The sequence below is a fragment of the Heptranchias perlo genome, chromosome 18 (genome assembly GCF_035084215.1).
Source record: "Heptranchias perlo isolate sHepPer1 chromosome 18, sHepPer1.hap1, whole genome shotgun sequence".
Taxonomy (NCBI): Eukaryota; Metazoa; Chordata; class Chondrichthyes; order Hexanchiformes; family Hexanchidae; genus Heptranchias; species Heptranchias perlo.
The window spans coordinates 5,764,205-5,787,197 of NC_090342.1; the positions used below are offsets into that span (position 1 = coordinate 5,764,205).

Genomic DNA, 22,993 nt, shown 5'->3' on the forward strand with positions numbered 1-22,993 from the left:
CCTGGACCAATAATCCAGAGAACGCAAGTTCAAATCCCACCCTGAGGTTTTTAGTTCAGTTTCAAAAAAACAATTTGGAAATAAAAATCTGGTATCAGTAAAAGTGAAGCTGTCGGATTGTTGTAAAAACCCAACTGGTTCACTAATTGTACTTTAGGGAAGGAAGCCTGCCGTCCGTACCTGGTCTGGGCGTATATGTGATTCTGGTCCCACACCAATGTGGGACTCTTAACTGCTCTCTGGAATGTCCCAGCAAGCCCCTCAGTTGCATCAAAACGACAACCAGCAGTTCAAGAAGGCGGCTCACCATGACCTTCTCAAGGTCATGGTGAGCCGCCTTCCACATTTTTTTTCCACATCGTTCACCTGAGGAAGGAGGTAGCCTCCGAAAGCTTGTGAATTTAAAATAAAATTGCTGGACTATAACTTGGTGTTGTAAAATTGTTTACAATTGTCAACCCCAGTCCATCACCGGCATTCTCAAGGGCAACTAGGGATGGGCAATAAATGCCGGCCTTGCCAGCGGAACCCACATCCCGAGAAGGAAATTTAAAAAAAAAGATTGAAAAATCCAGCCTGCCTTGTTAGGGGCAAGTGCTTTCCCTCTGCTCGATTTCCCTGTACTTGCTGCGATCCAATAGCCCAGGCACACAGAGAGGAAAATTTGACCCTTTAACCAGAAGGTAAGAAGCCCCTATAAAAGCACGGAACAAAACGATAGGGCAGAGAGGGAGAACAGGTTCTTAACTCTTGGTAGCTCCCTCTCCCTCTGTATTGTTTAGTTCTCATAGAGGGCTCACTTATCTTCGTTTCTAGTTCCGTCGAAGGGCCCACGCCGAAAGGTTAACCAGTCTTTTCTCAGATGCCGACAGACCTGTTGTGTATTTCTGGCATTTTCTGATGGTGCAGCTTTAAGATAACACTCGGTTCAGCATTATTAACTTTCTAACGTTGAGATAATTAAAACGGCTAATGGAATGTGGGCCTTTATCTCAAAGGGGGCTGGAATACAAGGGGGTTGGAAGTCATGCTACAGTTGTATAAAGCTCTAGTTGGACCTCATCTGGAGTTACTGCGTTCAGTTCTGGGCACCATATATTGGGGGTATATATATATGGATATATTGGCCTTGGAGGGGGTGGAGTGCAATTCACTGGAATGATACTGGGGCTAAAAGGGTAAAATTATGAGGTCAGGTTGCATAGACTAGGCTTGTATTCCCTCGAGTATAGAAGATTAAGGGGTGATCTCATTGAGGTGTTTAAGATGATTAATGGAGTTGATAGGGTAGATAGAGAGAAACTATTTCCTCCAGTGGGACAGTCCGGAATAAGGGGGCAAAACCTTAAAATGAGAGCCGGGCTGTTCAGGGGTGATGTCAGGAAGCATTTCTTCATGCAAAGGGTAGTGGAAATCTGGAACTCTCTCCCCCCAAAAAGCTGTTGAGGCTGGGGGTCAATTGAAAATTTCAAAACTGAGATTGATAGATTTTTGTCAGGTAAGGATATTAAGGGTTAGGGAACCAAGGTGGGTAAATGGAGTTAAGATACAGATCAGCCATGATCTAATTGGATGGTGGAACAGGCTCGAGGGGCTGAATGGCGTACTCCTATTCCTATGTTCCTAATGCGTTCACTCGAGAAGCTTTATATTTCCATTAAACCTGATGCCGATTACAGCTGTTAGTTCCAGCCTTTAATCGGCGAAAGCTAAAGTTAGAAAACCTTTGCAAGTACAGCCATCAGAATCTCTGGTTAAAAGACCTTTCATTTGCTCCATCTTCACCATCTTAATCCCCTCTTGCTAATAAAGTTGAGCAGCTTAAATGCATTAATATCACATGGGAGAAAATAAGACCCTAGAGACATACTGAAGGCCAGCCCAGGTCAAGCTAGAATTACATAGATTTACAGCACAGAAATTACAGCACAGAAACAGGTCATTTAGCCCAACTGGTCCATGCCGGTGTTTATGCTCCACACGAGCCTCCTCCCTCCCTACTTCATCTCAAGCTATCAGCATATCCTTCTATTCCTTTCTCCCTCATGTGTTTATCCAGCTTCCCCTTAATTGCACCTGTGCTATTTGCCTCAACTACTCCATGTGGCAGCAAGTTCCACATTCTAACCACTCTGTAACTCTGAAAATCAGGGACAAATCACTGATTAATCACTGGTTCGGCCCCAGCTGAAGTATAGTGTCTAATTCTGGGCACCACATTTTAGGGAGGATGTCAAAGCCTTGGAGAGGGTGCAGAGGAGATTTACTAGAATGGTACCAAGGATGCGGGACTTTAGTTACATGGAGACACTGGAGAAGCTGGGATTGTTCTCCTCAGAGCAGAGACGGTTAAGGGGAGCTTTAATAGAGGTGTTCAAAATCATGAAGGGTTTTGATAGCGTAAATAAGGAGAAACTGTTTCCACTGGCAGGAGGGTCGGTAACCAGAGGACACCGATTTAAGACAATTGGCAAAAGAATCAGAGGGGAGATGAGGAGAATTTTTTTTTAACGCGGAGAGTTGTTATGATCTGGAATGCACTGCCTGAAAGGGCGGTGGAAGCAGATTCAATAATAACTTTCAAAAGGGAATTGGATAAATACTTGAAAAGGAAAAAATTGCAGGGCCATGGGGAAAGAGCAGGGGAGTGGAACTGATTGGATAACTCGTTCAAAGAGTCGGGACAGGCACGATGGGCCGAATGGCTTCCTTCTGTCCTGTATCATTCTATGATTCTGTAAATGGATAAAATTAGGAGCCCAAAACTGACATCATTGGGAGCAGCTGGGAGCAAAGAATGTGCTACACCATGCATCTCCTTGCCAGTGAGAGAATTGCCATTCCAAAAAAAAATCAAAGACTTTCCAGATAAGACCATTGTTTTCTTCTTGAGGGCAATTAATTTCTATATTGAGCATCCTTCCCTTGGGGATTTCCTTCTCCTTTAATTTAATTAAGTAATTAAAGTCACATTATTGGAGATTGCGCATCATTGCCCATTCTACTTGACGTATTGATTTATTCGTCCATTCAAACTAAGAGCAACGATGAAGGTCTTTGTTTGTTTGACAATGAGTGGAGATTCTGCAGTGGGGAACGACACTCGCAGTGAGCTGACACTGGGATGCCCGCAATCTCCCAACACGGTTCCCTTCCACCCCCCTACTGATCGGCACTCCCTGTTTATAGAGCCAGCCTGTGGAATCACCCCACATGGTCCAGTTTATCTTACAATATTAATCACACTAATGCTGCTTTCACTTGGGACCATGAGCACTGCTTCACACAAGGGGGGTAATTTTAACTTTAGGCAACGGCATAAAACGGGAGATATCAGATCGGCCGCCCATTATATACCCCGGGCAAATTTCCTACCTATTGAAATCAACACAGTCACAGTGTCAGCTGTGGCTCAGTGGGTAGTAACCTTGCCTCTGAGTCAGAAGGTTGTGGGTTCAAGTCCCACTCTCAGACTCTTGAGCACAAAATCTACACTGCCAGTGCCAGTAGCAAGGGAGTGCTGCACTGTTGGAGATGACGTCTTTTGGATGAGATATTAACTGAGGCCCCGTCTGCCCTCTCAGCTGGACGTTAAAGCTCCTAATGCCACTATTTTGAAGAAGAGCAGGAGAGTTCTCCCCAATGTCCTGGTCAATATTTATCCCTCAACCAACAACAATAAAACAGATTATCTGGTCATTATTTCAATGCTGTTTGTGGGATCTTGCTGTGTGCAATTTGGCTGCTGCGTTTCCTGCATTACAACAGAGACTGCGCTTCCAAAGTATCTCATTGGCTGTAAGGTGTTTTTGGATGTCTCAAGGTCGTGAAAGGCGCTGTATAAATGTAAGTCTTTTTTCAATGGAAAGGAGTATCAGGACTATGACGGGTTGCTGATCCGATATCTCCCGTTTTAAACCATCGCCGAAAAGTTAAAATTACCAAGGAGCTTATATTCAAAGTCATGTTGTAGAATATTCAGTACAAGCAGCCACTGGCCGACAAGATGCTGGGACTATTTCCACTGGCGCAGGGAAGGCTAATTTAACAAAGGTTTTTAAATGTTGAAGGGTCTTGATGGAATGAATAGGGAAAGACCATTTCCTCTGGTTGGGGAGTCAGTGACGAGGGGGTCATCAATTTAAAACTGTCACTAAGAGAGTAAGGAGGGAGGACAGGAGAAATTTCTTTCCAAAGTTGTTTGAGCATGTAATGGTTGAGGAGAAAACTACATTTCTTGAAGGAAAATTGGATAAATATTTGAAGCAGAGGAAGATACAAAGCTTTATGGAGAAAGCAAAGCAATGGGATGAATTTTGGATTGCTGTAGCAAAGAGCTAGCATAGACACAATGGGCCGAATAGCCTCCTCCTGCACTATAAACTGCTTTGGTTCCAAGTTTCCTATTTCAACCTATGTTTGATATTTGCTTGTGATCATTCAGTTAAAATTAGAAGTTCACACTGTTGAGATAAATGTATGTTTCATGATTAAAAATGGAAAATCATTCATTCTAATGGACTTGTTGCAACCAGCTAAGATTGTCCAGAATTTCTAGTTTTTGTGAAATAAGGTTAAGGACATCCATTGAACCCACCTTTTGCTCTGCTGTCATTGTTAAGTTCTGCAGTCGGGAGGTCATGTTGCTTAAACTCTGTTCAAATGCAGCCACCAGGTGAGCCTGTGAATATAGGATATAAATTAAAAATGGTTACTTCAAAACCAGCCAGGCACTCTCTGTTTCTTCTCAGTAAACCAGTCTGGTTCTCATTCTACTCCCAGGGTAAAGTCACTGCCAGTGCTGCTGTGCAGCTGGTACATGGAGAAACTTGATCCAACATGCTTTTCACTCCTTGTGGGATGTACCGAGCTTCCATTCGGCATCTCAGCTCAGTGAAACAACCGAGATCTGGAAGCCACCCTCTGAGATAGTTCATCCTGCTCTCTGACTCTTGGGCTGCGGTATTTAACAAGCTAGTGAACTTTAAATGGAGCTCCATAAACTTGAGGTCTTCCAAAACTCTGTTGCCTGTATCCTAACTCGCTTCAAGTCCCGTTCACTCATCACCCCTGAGCTCGCTGACCTACATTGGCTCCAGGTCCAGCAACGCCTCGATTTTAAAATTCTCATCCTTGTGTTCAAATCCCTCTATGGCCTCACCCTTCCCTATCTCTGTAACCTTCCCCAGCCCCACAACCCTCTGAGATCTCTGTGTACCTCCAATTCTTACCTCTTCAGCTGCCTAGGCCCTAAGCTCTGGAATTCCCTCCCAGGGTTCAGAAGAGATTTACTAGAATGGTACCAGGGATGAGGGACTTCAGTTATGTGGAGAGACTGGAGAGGCTGGGGTTGTTCCCCTTAGAGCAGAGAAGGTTAAGGGGAGATTTGATAGAGGTGTTCAAAATCATGAACGGATTTGATAGAGGATAAGGAGAAACTGTTTCCAGTGGCAGAAGCATCGGTAACCAGAGGACACAGATTTAAGGTGATCGGCAAAAGAACTAGAGGCGACATGAGGAAACATTTTTTTACACGGCGAGTTGTTATGATCTGGAATGCGCTGCCTGAAAGGGCGGTGGAAGCAGATTCAATAATAACTTTCAAATGGGAATTGGATAAATACTTGAAGGGGAAAAAATTACAGCGCTATGGAGAAAGAGGGGGGGGGAGTGGCATTAATTGGATCGCTCTTTCAAAGAGCCGGCACATGCCTGATGGGCTGAATGGTCTCCTTCTGTGCTATACCATACTATGATACTAGATCGAATGATTGGCACGGTTTGTGCCAGTCCTGTTGTTCCAAGGTGAAATTTATTGACCTAACTCCCTGTTAAGATGGCGGCTGCTTGAAAACTGTCCTTGTGAAATTAAACATGGCGCCAATCTTGTGTGAAGCAATAGGTTTCCCAAATGATGTTAATAGACATTTGCTCTTGGTATCAGAATGCGTCAACCAGTAGATAAACCAACTGATATTTGATATTGATCTCCATCATAACTCATTCTTTCCCATGGCCTCAAAAAACATTACGTGCTCCATTCTTCCTTCCTCCAGTATTCTTTTCCTCTTACAATCTTACAGACATTTTAAACCCAAGCTCCTTGTCACCTAAACGCTACCTCCTGATTTGCCTCATCTTTCTATCCACTTTTTTTTTAAAGAAAGCTAACACATTTTGATTATATCATTTTGCCAATTTACTGCCCTCCTTGCTGTTGTACAGTTCCACCCGTCCTGACACGCCCAAGGTCCGTGCACAATCCCCTTCTGTAAGCCTAGATGGTAAGGGGTTGATAGGCTTGTCAATCTTGGAGGACAGCACAGAACATGCTGTCTGCCACCTGTCCTACCAAGTCCACCCTACCCGCTTGTGCATTAACCTCCAGCCTTATTTGGAGATGAGTAGGAAGAAGCACAGCCCCCAGTAACAGGTCGATCTCAACATCGAAAGTGCAAGCTTCTCATCAACAGGTTTATATTAACAGCTAGAATCTCAGCCCCCAGTAATAGGTCCGTATTAACATTGAGAATCTCAACTTCTCATTAAACAGGTCCATGTAATAGCGAGAATCCCAGCTTCTCATTAACAGGTCAATATAATATCGAGAATCCCAACTTCTCATTAACAGGTCTATATTAACATTGAGAATCGTGGCCCTAGTGAAAAATCTATAACAACATTCAGAGTCCCCCCTCCCCACCAAGTAAATGAGGTGATTATGACGAATTGATGTTGTTATCACCTTGGGAACAGAAGTCCAGTATTGCTTGGCACAGCGGAGCAGCAATTCTCTGTAGTTTTGCCACTTCATCAGAACTAGGTAATTTGTTAATGTTCGAGGCTGCCTGCCCTTTTAAGTTGCTTCAGGCATCTATCTCCTTCAATGGCTGCCATCTCCATACAAACCCCTCCCCCAAACTTGACCAGCGATGAGCTGCCAAGTACAGGTGGAAATATCGAATTTAGGCAAATTTACCCTGGGACGCTCGTGTGGTTGGTCACCTGGGCTGGCACAAGGACCCAGTCCTGGTGGCGTTCCCATTGCCGTGTCAAGTCCTGGTTCCATAGACTAAAGGAAAATATGAAATCTGAAATCCTTCCGATTTCTAAACACAATAGCTTATCATCATAAGCCTCTTAACCTAGTCTGTCACTTTCATGTCCCTGTTAAAAAATATGAGATTATTGTAGCAAAAAGCAGGTTCATACACATAGCAGGCTAGGGTATTCAGAGTCCCACGTCCATTTATACATCTGGTGGAGTTACAGCCCTCATTAAAACTTAATAACTTTTTTTTGTCAATCTGACTGTTGGCAAATGGAAAGTCAACTATAAAGAGAACAGAAAGCTATCATTCTCATTTCCATTCTCAGGTATCATCAAATAATGACATCTGTGTTGCAATTAGAAGCCTTCTGCACAGAATCACATCTTATGTCGGAAGCTGTTATCATCGCTGTCGTATTGTACTTGATGAGATGTATGTAATCACATCTCTGCGCTGACAGATTTCTCCCTGCTCCTCATCAAAGGAAACCTTTCTTTAGAACAGTGCAGCAAGGCAAGTCTAGGCTTTGCACCTTTGCTTAATAAGAACTAAAAGCCAGAAGCCACTAAGAGTGAGGTTAGATCCCAAACGAGACACTAACTGTTTATGATAACCAGAATTGAACAAGAACCTGAGTAACCATCGCTATAATGGGATTTTCTCACATTATTGCTGAACCAATAAAGTGAAATGTCAGCACATTTTTCCTCACTTAGATTTTGCAAATCTGTTGACAAATGAGCTCTCAGCCTTTCTATTATCGAACTCAATTCCAACAGATGTCCTCATCTCCAAACATGTAAATGTATCGCAAATTGTTTTGTTAGTTTTGCAACAAATTCAATATTTCATTTTGGCTTGCTACATCTTATATTGACTCCACGTGATATACATTTATAATTTTTAATAATTCAAACTGCATAAAAATTATAATCTCAGTATCTTTAATGATTGGATAAATCTGGTCAACAAACATATATTAGTCAGGAAAATCAGCCTGGTCACAAGAAGTTAAAAGGTTATAATGTGCCCGCAAATTCTGAGGTACTTGGCAGATTCTAGAATTACCCGATGCCTACTATTATCAGACAAGACGTTTATCAATAAAAATCTCTGCCGCAAACTAAATTTCTCCAGGGATTAGTCATTAACGCAGAGGCCATTTTTTTGCTGACGCGTGTTCGTTTAATGAGGCAGAACACGGAACTTATTGACAAACGCGCGGCAATACTGAAACGGTGAATGAACTGGCCCCTGCCATCTCTTCGATTGGCCGACGGAACTAGTTACAATGCAAAGCCTGATCAATATCAATGTTAGGAACTTATATCGGTAGCAATTCAAAGGCGGGCATGAGAGGGGGGTGATTTTCCCAATGTGGAGAGAATTATTTTCAGCAATCTTAGCCCCACACAATGGGACCCTCTCCCTAAATTCTCCACCTCATTACCTCCTTCCTTATCTGAAAACCTCCCTTTTTTTTAAAACCGTGCCTTCGGTCACTCTGTAAGAGCTCGGCATCCTCTGTGAAGCATCTTTGGATAACTTTATATGTGTTGAAGACACGGGGCGGGGTTCGATTTTCAACTTATCGCCTGGGTGTAAATCTAGTGTTGAGTATTGGCTGCCTGGTACAGAAACCACCTGAGTTTCATTTCCAAAATCAAAAGGATAATGGTATGAATTATCTATAATATATTAAACACCCTGGCCCCGATTTTCAAATCAAATTGCGGGTGCGTTGGGAGGCGGGGGGAGGTTGGCTGCGAAAATCGGGAAAATCCCGAGCAGGTGAGGAAGCCGGCCCCAACCCGCCGACTTCCGGGTTTCCCCACGGAAGCGCCTGTGTGTGTGCGCGCGTCCCAGATGCACAAGTCCCGCCGGCCAGTTAAAGCCGGCTTTAATTGACAGTTAAAGAACCAAATGTACCTCATTGAGGTACTTAAGGTACTTTATTTCTGACATAGTAGATAGTTGAAACGATTTTAAACTTACCTGGGGCGGCTTTCCCACGGCCTCCAGTTCATGCCTGGTGAAACCAGGGCCGGATCAGGCAAAAATAAATTAAATAAAAAACCATTGTACAAAATTAAAAAACAAAATAAACCTACCTTTCCACCCTGCTCTGATGTCCAATGTCTCCCTCTCCCCACCTACACTTCTCCCCCCGATGTCGTCCTCTCCCCCCCCACCCCCCGATCTTCAGCGCCCTCCACTCTCTGTTCCAGTCCCGTTTGACGTCTCGCTCTTTCTCCTTCTCTCCCCGCCCCACTCGCGTTGCAGCTCCTGTCGGCAGCCAGCCTTCACCCCCCCACTATCATCCTGCCACCGCTTCAAAATTGACCCCCTTATGTCTGTGTGTACTCCCTGACAGTTTTTCCCATTATAAATTCCTGTCTCCACTTTTATAATGTAAATACGCACTCGTCAGGCTGTAATTACCGCCTCCCCCATCGGTCCTGCAGTGCCACCGGTGGTGGGGAGGGTGTAATTACAGTGTGACATGTTCACATGAGCAGTTTCCAGTCTAAATGTTGACATAGGGGTTTAGGATGGAAATATAAAAATAAGGAAAGAATATTTTACCTTAAAAGGGGACTGAATTATATCAGCACTTCCTGGTTTCAATTATCCCACTGCCCTTTAACCCCACTTCACCTGAAGACGACACTTGATCGTGGCTCCCAGGAAATCCACTAGTATTTTCTAAGAATTTAACTCGATCTTCCTGTTAAGATTGCTGGCATAATTTTATCTTGTGTGTAACTAGAAGTGTGCAGTGTCAGTACTGCTGACAAGTTGAAACTATGGCAACACGGCAAAATAATAAAATTCTCTTCTATTAAACCAGAATTTACCTCAGGAACTTACAAACAGCTATCATTACCTATTTAAATCACCTCCCCCATGAGGAGTACTTGACCAGCGGCTTTAAAGGGACAGGTCGAGCTATTTATGACAACTGTACTCCAGAACCTAGATTATCCACGAACAATGCCACAGGATATCTGCCGTAAAAAAAATCATCGCACTCAGCGCTTGTCCATTGGACTTCAACATAACGTTTCAAAGTGTCAAATGCATAAAAAAAGAAACCCAGTCATTTCCTGTTGTTTTTTTCTTCCCCTGAACCTAATAATCAGGTCTCTCCCTAAAGGCAGGAACCAAGGATTTACAAGCTGTCAAGGCTTCAAAACTTCCCTCAACAATTATCTTCCAATTGACCTCGAAACACACATGTTTATTATTAATTGCAAAAGTATTGAAAGTAACAGGGTATTTATTAGGCTGCTCTAATTAAAGGTACATTAGCTTTACGTAGCTCTGGGCTGCTTTCTTTCTGGGTAGGAGGTTGTCTTGGTCTCACTTTTACTAGACACAAGTACGACCAAGTCTAAGTGGCAGATAGTTGGAGCTCACAGTCAGATGAGACACACGAACAGCATTAACCTCACATACCCTGCTTACATTAAAAACAGATCGAATGAAATTGAGTCTTATTGAGTCAAACAGCTTGTAAAAATGAACAGTTCGACTAAGGATGGGAGTTTTAACAAGCAATTAAAATAGTTTCAACCTCTTGTGCACTAGTGAGGAAAATTAGTTGGCCTGTTATACAGTGGGATGCTGTTTATATGAATCTGACTTATGCAAAGTAACCAGTCAGCTAAACTGGCTGGACCTCCCATGTGCACATTCTTATTCCATTACGCTATATATCATCTTGTATATTGAATTAAAATTGTTTAAGGCAGAATTACATCTCAAGTCACTTATTCAAGTCGTTCCCTTATTCTGACAGGGTTGTTTAGATGAATGATGTTGCTTTGGCAAAATCACATCTCCCTGCATCAAAGAGGTTACTGGCAACAGGGGAGTCATTCTCCGACCTCGCCTCGCAGTGAGTCTCGCCTAATGGAAAATTCAGGCACGTGTGGTGCACCATCTTCTGACCGTTCGAGGGTAAAAAAAAAATTCCACTGCGACGGCGTCCAGCTCCCGCAAAAATCACGGGCTGGGAATGCGCAATTTCCCAATAGCTCGGTCACGTCACACGCCAGGAGCCAAGAATGTCTGAGTCTCCGATCTACACTTGCCATTGGGCAAACCTGCCCAACCAAGCCAGCATTAGAAACATTATAAAGAGAGACTTGCATTTATTACATAGAATTCTATGTAGCAGAAACAGGCCGTTCGGCCCAACTGGTCCATGCTGGTGTTTATGCTCCACACGAGCCTCCTCCCTCCATACTTCGTCTAACCCTCTCAGCATACCCTTCTATTCCTTTCTCCCTCAAACGTTTATTTAGCTTTGCCTTCCATGCATCGATGCTAGTCGCCACAGCCACTCCTTGTGGGAGCGAGTTCCACATTCTCACCACTAAGGAAGTTTCTCCTGAATTCCTTATTGGAATAATTAGTCATTATCTCATATTTATGGCTCCTAATTGTGGTCTCCCTCGCAAGTGAAATCATCTTCTATACTGAGCAAAATCGTTCAATTAGACAGCTCCTTGTCAAAATAGCATCTTTTATGATGTCAGGGCATTCCAAAGCACTTTACAGCCAATTAAGTACTTTTTTGAAGTGTAGACACTGTTATGATTGGCAGCAGCCAATTTGCGCACAGCAAGATCCCACAAACAGCAATGTGGTAATGGCCCAGATAATCTGTTTTTCAGTGATGTTGGTTGGGGAAAAATATTAGCCAGGACAGCGGGGAGAACTCCCCTGCTCTTCTTCGAAACAGTGCCAGGGGATCTCTCATGTCACATCTGAGAGAGCAGACAGGGTGTCGGTTTTACGCCTTCTCTGAAAGACGGCACCTCTGACAGTGCAGCACTCCTCTGGGAGTGGCAGCACTACATTTTGTGCTCAAGTCTCTGGAGTGGTACTTGAAGCTACAACCATCTGACATCAGAGGCAAGAATGCTACCCACTGAGCTAAGGCTGACACCTAATCCATTATCCCATGAGATCTACATCCAAATAATGATTTTTTTTTTAAAACACTCACCTTTCAAACACTTTCACACCCGATGAACAAGTCTGTCTCCAGTAACCATCACATACGGACTGAAAAATTAATTAAACTACTGACAATACCTGGCTCCCACTTTACTGATAAACCCCCAAAGCTATTTTCTGCTCGACTCACACAGATTTACAGATAGGCCGAGACCCCGCACGACCCTTCCTCCGGGTTCAAGCTGGCCCCTCAAACGGGCTGTCCTGAAACAAAAGCCCGCCCACCTGATCTGGTCGGGGCTGGCGAGCCGGGCAGAGCCGATGCCTCCTGCTTCCGCTGGCATCCGTCGACCGCTTCCCGCCCTCGTCCCGCGGACTCGCCGCAGGGTAACGGTTGAGTGAGGGCCACACGAGGGCCCTTGCCAAAGAACTCCCCGTGCTTTCCAGGGACATCCCGCATCCCAGCAGGCCCTGGGGGGGCGGGGGGGGGGGGGGTGGGGTGGAGTTGGGAGAATCGCACTCCACCCTTTGACGGTTCCGAGCCGCTCTGACAGCAGAGGGGACAAGATTCTGTGTTGCCAAATATATTCTGAATGGAGATAAAAATCTTAAGTCTCCGTCAATCAAGCTGGGGAGGTCCACTGATTGGGTGGGTTCCCTTCAAGGTGCTGGTGGAGGGGGGCCGCTGCTCGACTAATTAGCCCCTGTGGTTTCGGATTCACTCTTCAGAGAGAAGAGCAAAAGGTAGATTGTTGTATCGCTGTAAATTAATACTTTGTGGACCAGGTTCAGACAGAAACCCTGCGAGCTGCAACACAATGCATGACAGCTCACGGGGAGGGGAATAAAGTGAGAGAGAGAGAGAGAGGTAAGCTCTCTGTAGAAGCGGATCTTATTTTTGTGACAACTGAACCCACAAGAGTGAGACTAGTGCTCTGTAACAGAGAGAGGGACAAAGCAAGGATCACTTAAATAGCACAATAGAGCACTGTTCTTTCAACACTAGAATTCGCTGCCTGGAAGGGTGGTGGAAGCAGATTCAATAGTAACTTTCAAAAGGGGAATTGGATATTTAATTGAAGGGGACAAATTTGCAGGGCAATGGGGAAAAGAGCAGGGGAGTGGGACTAATTGGATGGCTCCTTCAAAGAGGCGGCACAGGCACGATGGGCCGAATGGTCTCCCTCTGTGTGGTACGATTCTCCGTGGTTGGGTTTTGGTCGCTGCACATTAGGACAGAAAATGCTCCAAATTTTGTGATACCGAACTCTCTTTAGGCCTGACTTTAGCCTCCTGCTAAAGGAGCACGGAGCTTGTGGTGGGGGTCGGGGGGGGGTTTAAAATCCTCGGCAGGGACCTGGTCATCCGTTCCTCACTGGCCTCAGGATGCCCGCCATTTTAACAACAACAACTACTTGCATTTATTTAGTGCCTTTAACGTTTACCAGAGCATTATCAAACAAAATTTGACACATAGCTACATATAGAGATATTAGGACAGGTAAAGAGCCCCCAAAACGCTGACGGTCAGCGATTTAAAAAATTCTAATCCCCCTGTTCAAATCCCTGCATGGCTTCGCCCGTCCCTACCTCTGTAACCTCCTCCAGCCCTACAACCGAGATCTCTGCGCTCCTCCAATTCTGGCCTCTTGCCCATCCCCGATTTTCATCGCTCCACCATTGGCGGCCGTGCCTTCAGCCGCCTAGGCCCTAAGCTCTGGAATTCCCTCCCTGAATCTCTCTGCTTCTCTCCCCTCCTTTAAGACGCTCCTTAAAACCTACCTCTTTGACCAAGCTTTTGGTCACCTGTCCTAATATCTCATGATGTGGCTCGGTGTCAAATATTATCTGATAATCGCTCCTGTTAAACGCCTTGGGATGTTTTACTACGTTAAAGGCGCTATATGAATGCAAGTTGTTGTTGTAAGGGAGCAAGTTTGGCTTGGCTGCCAAACATCCAACCATCTTACCTGCCAAATATTTCAAATAGGTATTATCCTTTGAGTAATATTTGTTTGAAGTTAACCTTTCTTTGGTTTAAATTAGTATCCTCTCGTTCTACTAACCTTATCGTAACAATCTGGGTTCATCCATTGGGTTCACAATATTACATATACTTTGAGGCAGTCTGTCCGTCAGCTTATTTTTGAAGGGTAAAGCCTAAGGCCTATGAAAATCGTTGATGCCGGGTCCCAGCTTTCAGACGCAAAATGGGCACCTAAGCGTCAAATATGGAGGGAGGCATGTGCTCCATCTGCCATATTGGTAAAGGCAGAAAAAAAGGCCTTCTCTCCCAATCGCTTTCGACCTCTCCCCAATGTTGCCGGTGACCCGAGGCCCGAGGCCCAATATCGGGTGTGCCTCAGGCCTACCCATTCCGGCACACGACCCAAAAAAGCATACCAATTTCTAGGCCTAAGAGTCTTTAATCTTTCCTCACGGCTCATCCTCTTTTGAATCAAGATCAATGTTAACAATCTTTTCTAAAGTGTCCACGTGTCAGCCTTGGCTCAGTGGGTCGCACTCTCGCCTCTGAGTCAGAAGGTCGTGGGTTCAAGTCCCACTCCAGAGACTTGAGCATAAAATCCAGGCTGACGCTCCCAGTGCAGTACTGAGGGAGTGCTGCACTGTCAGAGGTGCCATCTTTCAGATGAGACGTTAAACTGAGGCCCCATCTGCCCTCTCAGGCAAACGTAAATGATCCCATGGCACTATTTTGAAGAAGTGCAGGGGAGTTCTCCCTGGTGTCCCGGCCAATATTTATCCCTCGCCCTCCAACATCACCAAAACAGATTATCTGGTCATTTTTTTCATTGCTGTTTGTGGGACTTTGCTTTGTGCAAATTGTCTACCACATTTCCCTACATTACAACAGTTCAAACGTACTTCACTGGCTGTAAAGCACTTTGGGGCATCCTGAGGTCCTGACTGCATCCTCCTATCTGTCTCTATAGGAACGTAGATGCTGCAATGTTGAGGATGGTGCCATGGATTATGGAAAGAGGGGCCCCCCCTCCAGTTCAGCAATCATCAAGTAGGAGATTGGTTGCTGGGCTGCTCTGCCACTTACCTGTAAACTCGTGCCAACATCTGGGGTTTTCTGTCTTTTCATATTAGTCTGTAACCTCTTAGTCTTTGCCCCTTCAGCCTTGGTAAAGCCTGCTAACGGGTTGATATGCCCTTTGAGCATTTCCGAAAGGTCCCATTTTGCCACTCCCCTTTAACTGTCCCCATCCCTTTAAGTTTTATTTACACTCCCACCAACAGGGAGCTTCCTACTCCCATCCAAATTCGCATCTGGAGTTATGCTAATGAGCTGACCTCAGAAAACTGGGTGCAAACAGCACACTTCCATGTTAGTCTGTCTAAAACTCGCTTCCAATCAATCCGATATAAAACTACATCCTCATTGGAACATCTGGGCTCCAAACTCCACTGAACTGGCTAGACAAGTTAACTAATTCTTGATCAAAAAAAAAACCTGCATCTCCTCTTAAACAGATCTCCTCTGGTCCTCTATTTTGAACTAAAGCAAAGCAGCAGCCGTCATTTTAAACCTGGGTGACTATTGCTGTTAAAATACGTTCAGATATAGGACCCTACCAAGACAAAACGTTCCTATTTTTGTCATGTGCGGCAATAAGTGCCACTTAATTACTTTTGGTTCATTCTGCATTCCATTGAAGGCCACTGTTTTGAAATAACCTCACATCGAATCATATTGCAGAGCTACGGGGATAGGGCGGGGTGTGGGACTAGCTGGATTGCTCTTGCATAGAGCCGGCGCAGACTCGATGGGCCGAATGGCCTCCTTCTGTGCTGTAACCTTTCTATGATTGTGGTCACTACTCCCGAGAGGCTCCACCCCCCCCATGAAATGGATGCCATGCGGTCGCTTTTAAGAACTTTTACTTGGATGATACCAGAACTGAGAGCTTATACCTATCAGGAAAGACTGAACAGGCTGGGGCTCTTTGCTCTAGAAAAGAGAAGACTGAGGGGTGAATTGATAGAGGTCTTTAAGATTATGAAAGGGTTTGATAGGGTAGACTTAGAGAAGATGTTTCCACTTGTGGGGGAGACCAAAACCACAGGTCTTAAATATAAGATAGTCACTAATAAATCCAATAGGGAATTCAGGAGAAACTTCTTTACCCAGAGAGTGGTGAGAATGTGGAACTCGCTACCACAGGGAGTAGTTGAGGCGAATAGCATAGATGCATTTAAGGGGAAGCTCAATAAGCACACGAGGAGAATGGAATAGACAGTTATGCTGATAGGATGAGATGAAGAGGGGTGGGAGGAGGCTCGTGGGAGCATAAACGCTGGCATAGACCAGTCGGGCTGAATGGCCGGTCTCTGTGCGATATTGGTGTACATTCTATGTAATTCTATGTAAAGAAGCAAAACCAAGCTCCCCCTGGTGGAATCGGGGACACACTGGGAGGAATATCGGGAGGGACGCCTTCCGTGTGAACACTTCTCCCTCTCCGCTGCCTCCAGGCTCGCCAATAGGCCCCAGGCTCAGGAGCAGGAAAAATCGGCCTGCTACCTCTTAAATTTCACGTGCAGGGAAGACATGCAGCGACAGAGACCTGGGCCGAGGAGGAGACTCTTCAAAACCTCACAATGGAGAGCAGAGAGGGGCAGCGGGGGAGTTTCCAAGCCCAAGGAGACAATACATTTGCTGGGGCCTGTGCCTCTGAGGTCCCAGCCACGCAAAGCAAGACCGAGTAAGGCCCTTCGAACAAATCCAGCTTTAACCACCGGCGACTACTGGCCCAGAATTTGCTGTCAAAATAACGGTGAGGCTAACGACTCTCGACGTTATTTATGCGCAAATCGCACATCGACTTCAGGCGAGGGGCAGATGTGCGGTTAAACACGGATATTATCCAAAAGTTGCTGTCTGAGGTGTGCCGCTCGCTGTTAGCTTTGCGGAAACGGCATCTCGCTGTCTGACTCACCGTTGAAATGCAGTGAACAGCGTGAAGTTTCTGTATTTGAGCGACAGATACAAACTAAACTCGCCGCAGAAAGTTAAGGCTTGTCCATTTCAGTCTAAGTACCCTTTTAACGGGGTGATAAGTGATAATTACTGCCAGTCAACCTCTCTGGCACTGAAAATTAACGATTACAAGTGTGGAGTCTCATTCCTTCAGCTTTTAATTTTGTTGGAGATTTAAAAATATTTTAAATACTTTTTTTTTACTTTTTCTTTCTGTCTCTTTTATCTCTCTCTTAACCCAGTCTTTCTTTCCCTCTCTTTATTTTGCTTTCTGTAACTGATTTGACATTGAATTCACTATTCTAACTTGCACTTCCTGGTTTAGACTCTGCACCTGTTCATTTCACAATCCTTCAATCCGTTTGGTTAAGGAGATACACAGCGGCTTGCTCTGTTCACTCAGGTCCCAGATGCCCTGTAGGGGGCTGATTCCATCTCCCAGGTCCAGTGCATAATCCCATGGAAATGAAACGGGCAAGAGGAAGACTAACGAACAGCAGGAGCCACTCAATTCACCGGCTACAGCAAATTCTGGGCCACTATTTATCAACAGCACAGACATAAGAACATAAGAACATAAGAAATAGGAGCAGGAGTAGGCCAATCGGCCCCTCGAGCCTGCTCCGCCATTCAATAAGATCATGGCTGATCTGATCCTAACCTCAAATCTAAATTAGCCACATTCCTGGTCCCAAGGGGTTTTTATCTCCTGGCAACCCGATCGCACATGAGTACCACCAACACTGTAGAATTGCAGATGAAGATCTAACTGCCTTTTATGGTGTCTTGATTTTATTCTGCAAATGCACTTTTTTTTTTAGACAGGAGAGACGAGTAACTTACATTGGCGGAAAGTTGAGATGTGAGAGTCGCTACCTTCTCTTGAGAGGCGTCCAGCTCCCGACGCAGTTTACGAATTTGCTATTTGTACAAGAGAAAAATTATCCGAGTTTAAAACAGTGACTCAGAAACGCACGCACTGATTCAAGTGACAGGCCAGCGCAGTCACCGATCCCGGTCGAGTCCTTCCAACTCAACGGGGGGTTAAGATCCCACATGCAATTCCTTCACATCTTCCAACCATTTCACGATTCTCTGTTACAAATTCACCACATTCCACCAAGGCCTCTTCTGCCTTTTTGACTCTTACTGTGCATTTATCCCGTGGTTCATCTCAGAGACTCTCATAAGATCGCAAGATAATTACCGATGAGGAAGGCTGTTCGGCCCATCTTAATTCAACTATCCAGAAGCACCTGGCAATGCTCCCCCTCCCCCCTCCCCCCATTGCAACTTCCAATTGTTGCTTCAATGATTCCAAGGCTTTCACCCCCGCTCCTCTATCCGGGAGTCCATCCCATGCGTTAATCGCTCCTTTTTTTATTCATTCATGGGATGTGGGCATCGCTGGCAACGCCAGCATTTATTGCCCATCCCTAATCGTCTGGAGAAGGTGGTGGCGAGCCCACTTCTTGAACCACTGCAGTCCATGTGGTAACTCCTTGTTTGAAGGAGAGTTTCCTGATATCAGTCCTAAATTTGACTTTAACTCGTTTGGATCTGTGGGGCCCCCCCCCACCTTTGTCCCACTCTTCGAATTCATTTGACAGTAATTTTCTGGACTTACCTTCTCCATACCCTATCTTATGTAACTCGAGAAGACTGTCTCCTTTCCGAGCTGAAAAGCTTAGTTTTCTCTTGTCTTTTCTCATAACTCAGACCTTGAACACTGGAGATCAGCCCCATGGCACTGCACCGTCCACTTGTATATCTCCCTCGTGTCTCGGTGACCAGTACAGGCCGCACTACTTAAGATGTAGCCTGACCAAAGCACTGTACAGTTTGATCATGATTTTTCCTGACTTAAGTTCTACTGTCAACAGCCCTCTGTTCAATAATTCACAGTATTCACTGTTCTGATCAACGTGGACAGCACTGATTAATAAACTGAGAGAAAGCCTTATTGAGGATGCAGAGGAGATTTACTAGAATGATACCAGGGATGAGGGACTTCAGTTATGGGGAGAGACTGGAGAAGCTGGGATTGTTCTCCTTACAGCAGAGAAGGTTAAAAGGAAATTTAATAGAAGTGTTCAAAATAATGAGTGGTTTTGATAGAGTAAATAGGGAGAAACTGTTTCTATTGGCAGGAGGGTCGGTAACCAGTGGACACAGATTTAAGGTAATTGGCAAAAGAATCAGAGGGAGATGAGGATACATTTTTTTACACAGCGAGCATGAACTTGAATGCACTGCCTGAAAGGGCAGTGGCAGCAAATTCAGTATTAATGTTCAAAAGGGCATTATATAAATACTCGAAAAGGAAAAAATTGCAGGGCTATGAGGAAAGAGCAGGGGAGTGGAACTAATTGGATAGCCCTTTCGAAGAGCAAGTACAGGCACAATGGGCCGAATGGCCTCCTTCTGTGCTATGTGATTCAGTGATTGTAAAGTCGACTTGGAATTTATCTCGGAGCCCCACTGTGATCCCAATTTTTGGAACAGCCTGAACCAACACCAACAGAGGAGAGCTGCAGAGAGCCTCGTTGCAGTTTGTAAGTATACGGATGCGTTTATGCTGCAAGTTTAGCAATGGTGCACTGACATTACACATGGCAGTGTAAACCAACCTGGCTGCAGAGCAAAGTGGAGAGTCCCTGGAGGAGGCAGTCTCACACCGCTTCAGTTTGAATCCAGTGCAGTGTCAAACTTGGTTTAAGAAGTGTTCTGGTAATCCACTGTACCCTCTGGCCACTTTCCAAGCACATCAAACTCAATTTTAGTGTTCAGTCACCAAGGCTTCTTCCCCCGACTTTCCAACCCCGAGAAGGACAAGGGCAGCAGGTGCATGGGAACACCATCACCTCTAAGTTCCCCTGAAGTCGCACACCAGCCCGACTCGGACATATATCGGCCGTTTCTTCATCCAAATCCTGGAACTCCCATCTAACAGCGCTGTGGGAGAACCTTCACCACACGGACTGCAGCGGTTCAAGAAGATGGCCCACCACCACCTTCTCAAGGGGCAACTAGGGATGGGCAATAAATGCCGGCCTTGCCAGCGACGCCCACATCCCGAAGAATGATAAAATAAAGAGCGACTGTTGTGAGAGAGAAACATGCACATGCACCCATCCAGGCTTTTAATGCAAAGTTACTGGAATCGAGATGGAACAGGCAGCTTTTGATTTCAGACACACATTTTGTACAATTCTTGAACGTGCGTATACTTCTTACCTCTGAATGTGCCTTCTCTTCAGCCTGAGAAACAGAAAAGAAAAGTTTCGAATTAAACCAACAGCTGAAAACAGCCTGAATACTAACCCTGACCTTGAGCAGCCTGGAGCCATTCTACGAGGTCTTGTTATTGGAGCGATATTAAGAACAAAATTGCTCCAATCCATTTTGAAAAATCAGATTTACTAACTTGCTTGAATATGAAAGCAATTATCTTACCATTTGAGTTGAGGTGTGAAAATGCAGATTGGAAACAAGAATTGGTTATGAATGAGCTCCACTAGATTCCCCAGTCATGGGTTGCAGTCTGTGTCACTTCCATTGAACGTCACAGTGAAGAATGTGCACCAAACTCTTCGCAGGCTCCCAATGCACCCTTGCTTAGCCGTGGCTCAGTGGCTAACTCTCTTGCCTCTGAATCAGAGGGTTGTGGGTTCAAGTCCCACTTAAAGAGACTTGAACACAAAAGCTAGGCTGATACTCCCAGTGCAGTACTGAGGGAGTGCTGCACTGTCAGAGGTGCTGTCTTTCGGATGAGACATTAAACTGAGGCTCTGTCTGCCCTCTCAGATGGATGTAAGAGATCCCATGGCACAATTTCAAACATGAGCAGGGGAGTTCTCCCTGGTGTCCTGTGTCAATATTCATCCTTCAACCAACATCACTAAAACAGATTATCCAGTCATTATCACATTGCTGTTTGTGGGATTTTGCTGTGCACAAACTGGCTGCTGCGTTTCCTACATTACAACAGTGACTACACTTCAAAAGTACTTCGTTGGCTGTAAAGAGCTCTGGGATGTCCTGAGGTTGTGAAAGGGCTATATAAATGCAAGTCCCTTCTTTCTAGGTTTCAGCTGATTACCGGCATTTCCCAAAGTTTCAAACATTCACCCTTCAGTTCAAACCTTTTTATTTTACAGGTGTGAGTTTCGCACAGAAATGTAACATATCCCCTCCGTAACAAAGCACAACTCAAAGAACGGCTGGGCAGGGCTGATTCCCCATTTGGACAGTCCCAGTGTGGCATGGCGGAAGCGATCTGCGGGTTAGGGACTGCAGGTCGGCAGAACCAGATTTCCCCTCCAGCACCCCTCTGTGAGTCCCACTCTGGAGTGTGAGTGTTGCTTTGAGGTGAGAGCCCTGACCAGGAGCACGGGAACATCACCACCTCCAAGTCACACAACTCCATCCCGACCTGGACATATATCGGCCGTTCCTCCATCGTCGCTGGTTCAAACTCCTGGAATCCGACCTAACATAAAATTGAGCTCATCCAAAACTCTGCTGCCCGTATCCTAACTTGCACCAAGTCCCGTTCACCCATCACCCTGCGCTCGCTGACCGACATTGGCTCCCGGTCAGGGAATACCTTGATTTTAAAATTCCCATCCTTGCTTTCAAATCCATCCACGGCCTCGCCCCTCCCTACCTCTGTAACCTCCTCCAGCCCTACAACCCTCCGAGATCTCTGCGCTCCTCCAATTCTGGCCTCTTGCGCATCCCCGATTTTAATCGCTCCGCCATTGGCGGCCGTGCCTTCACCTGCCTAAGCCCTAAGCTCTGGAATTCTCTCGCTGAAACTCTTCACCTCTCTCTCCTCCTATAAGACGCTCCTTAAAATCTACCTCCTTGACCAAGCTTTTGGTCACCTGTCCTAATATCTCCTTATGTGGCTCGGTGTCAAATTGTGTTTGATAATCGCTCCTGTGAAGCACCTTGGGATGTTTTACTATGTTAAACGCGCTATATAAACGCAAGTTGTTGTTGATGCTGTTGTAACAACACTGTGGGAGCACCTTCGCCACATGGACTGCAGCGGTTCAAATAGAAGGCCCACCACCCACATAAAGAAGCGCAATTACCCTTTTTTATATTTAACAGTTCCAACACTTAAGTAGGATTTTGAGGACGACATTCATAGTTCTAACAAATGTAATGTCCGAAAGACTTCACACCGTCCTTTTTATGGTGCAACGCTATAACCATAACATAAGCAAAGCTGAACAAATCGTATCAGCTTCAAAACTGGACGGGCAGCGACAGTACTCTGTCCATTTTTGGGCGGAATGAAGATTTTCATCTTCAAAGTTCTCAGGTACTTTCTGTTGCTGCCAAGAAGTCCAGCAGGTAAGCGGCCTAGTTCGAGATCGGCTACCCAATGCTGAAGTGGGAAGAACAAGGGCGTTTACGGGGCCTGCAGCTTCCCTCCCTCTCCGTTAATTGGGTAATTCTTCTCCAATCCATCAAACAATACAAAAGGAGGAAGAAAAATAAAAAGAGATGGTTAAAAAGTCTGTCAAAACTTTAGTTAACTGGCATGTGGGAATGTGAGGGCAAGATAGAAAGGAGGTTTTTGGACTATATTCTGGAAAAACCTTGTGTTGAGGCTCTCACATTTCTCCTCACGCTGTGTGTCCATAATGAAGAAAGTGAGTGATGTAAACTGTAACCATGTGTAATGGGCTTATTCTGGCTGACTTGAGGTCCTGCCCTACTAAGGGAGGAACAATGCATCACTGTTAGAAATATATCCCTTGCTTAAAGAAACTTTTTTTTTGTTTGATGTTCCTACACATCCATCATCTTTTGATTAATTACCGAATAAAAGCTGCACGAATCTTTATCCCAGAACTCAAAGCAGTAACTGTAAGAGAGATCCCTGTAAATGAGTTCCATCTTGGCCACGCGATTGGTGCTGGGAAAGTGACCCTCTCCCACCTCCGCA

General features: G+C 45.2%; 1 protein-coding gene across 2 annotated transcripts in view; it reads right to left on the bottom strand.

Moving 5' to 3' along the window:
* The window catches only part of nav3 (neuron navigator 3), a 247,403-nt gene that overhangs the window by 42,308 nt on the left and 182,102 nt on the right, over nt 1-22,993 (bottom strand). For both annotated transcript variants that reach the window (XM_067999283.1, XM_067999282.1), the window contains 3 exons: nt 20,266-20,289; nt 17,872-17,949; nt 4,598-4,681 (listed from right to left, as the gene is read on the bottom strand). In XM_067999283.1, the coding sequence (XP_067855384.1) occupies nt 4,598-4,681; nt 17,872-17,949; nt 20,266-20,289 (186 nt within the window). The remainder of the gene's footprint in view (nt 1-4,597; nt 4,682-17,871; nt 17,950-20,265; nt 20,290-22,993) is intronic.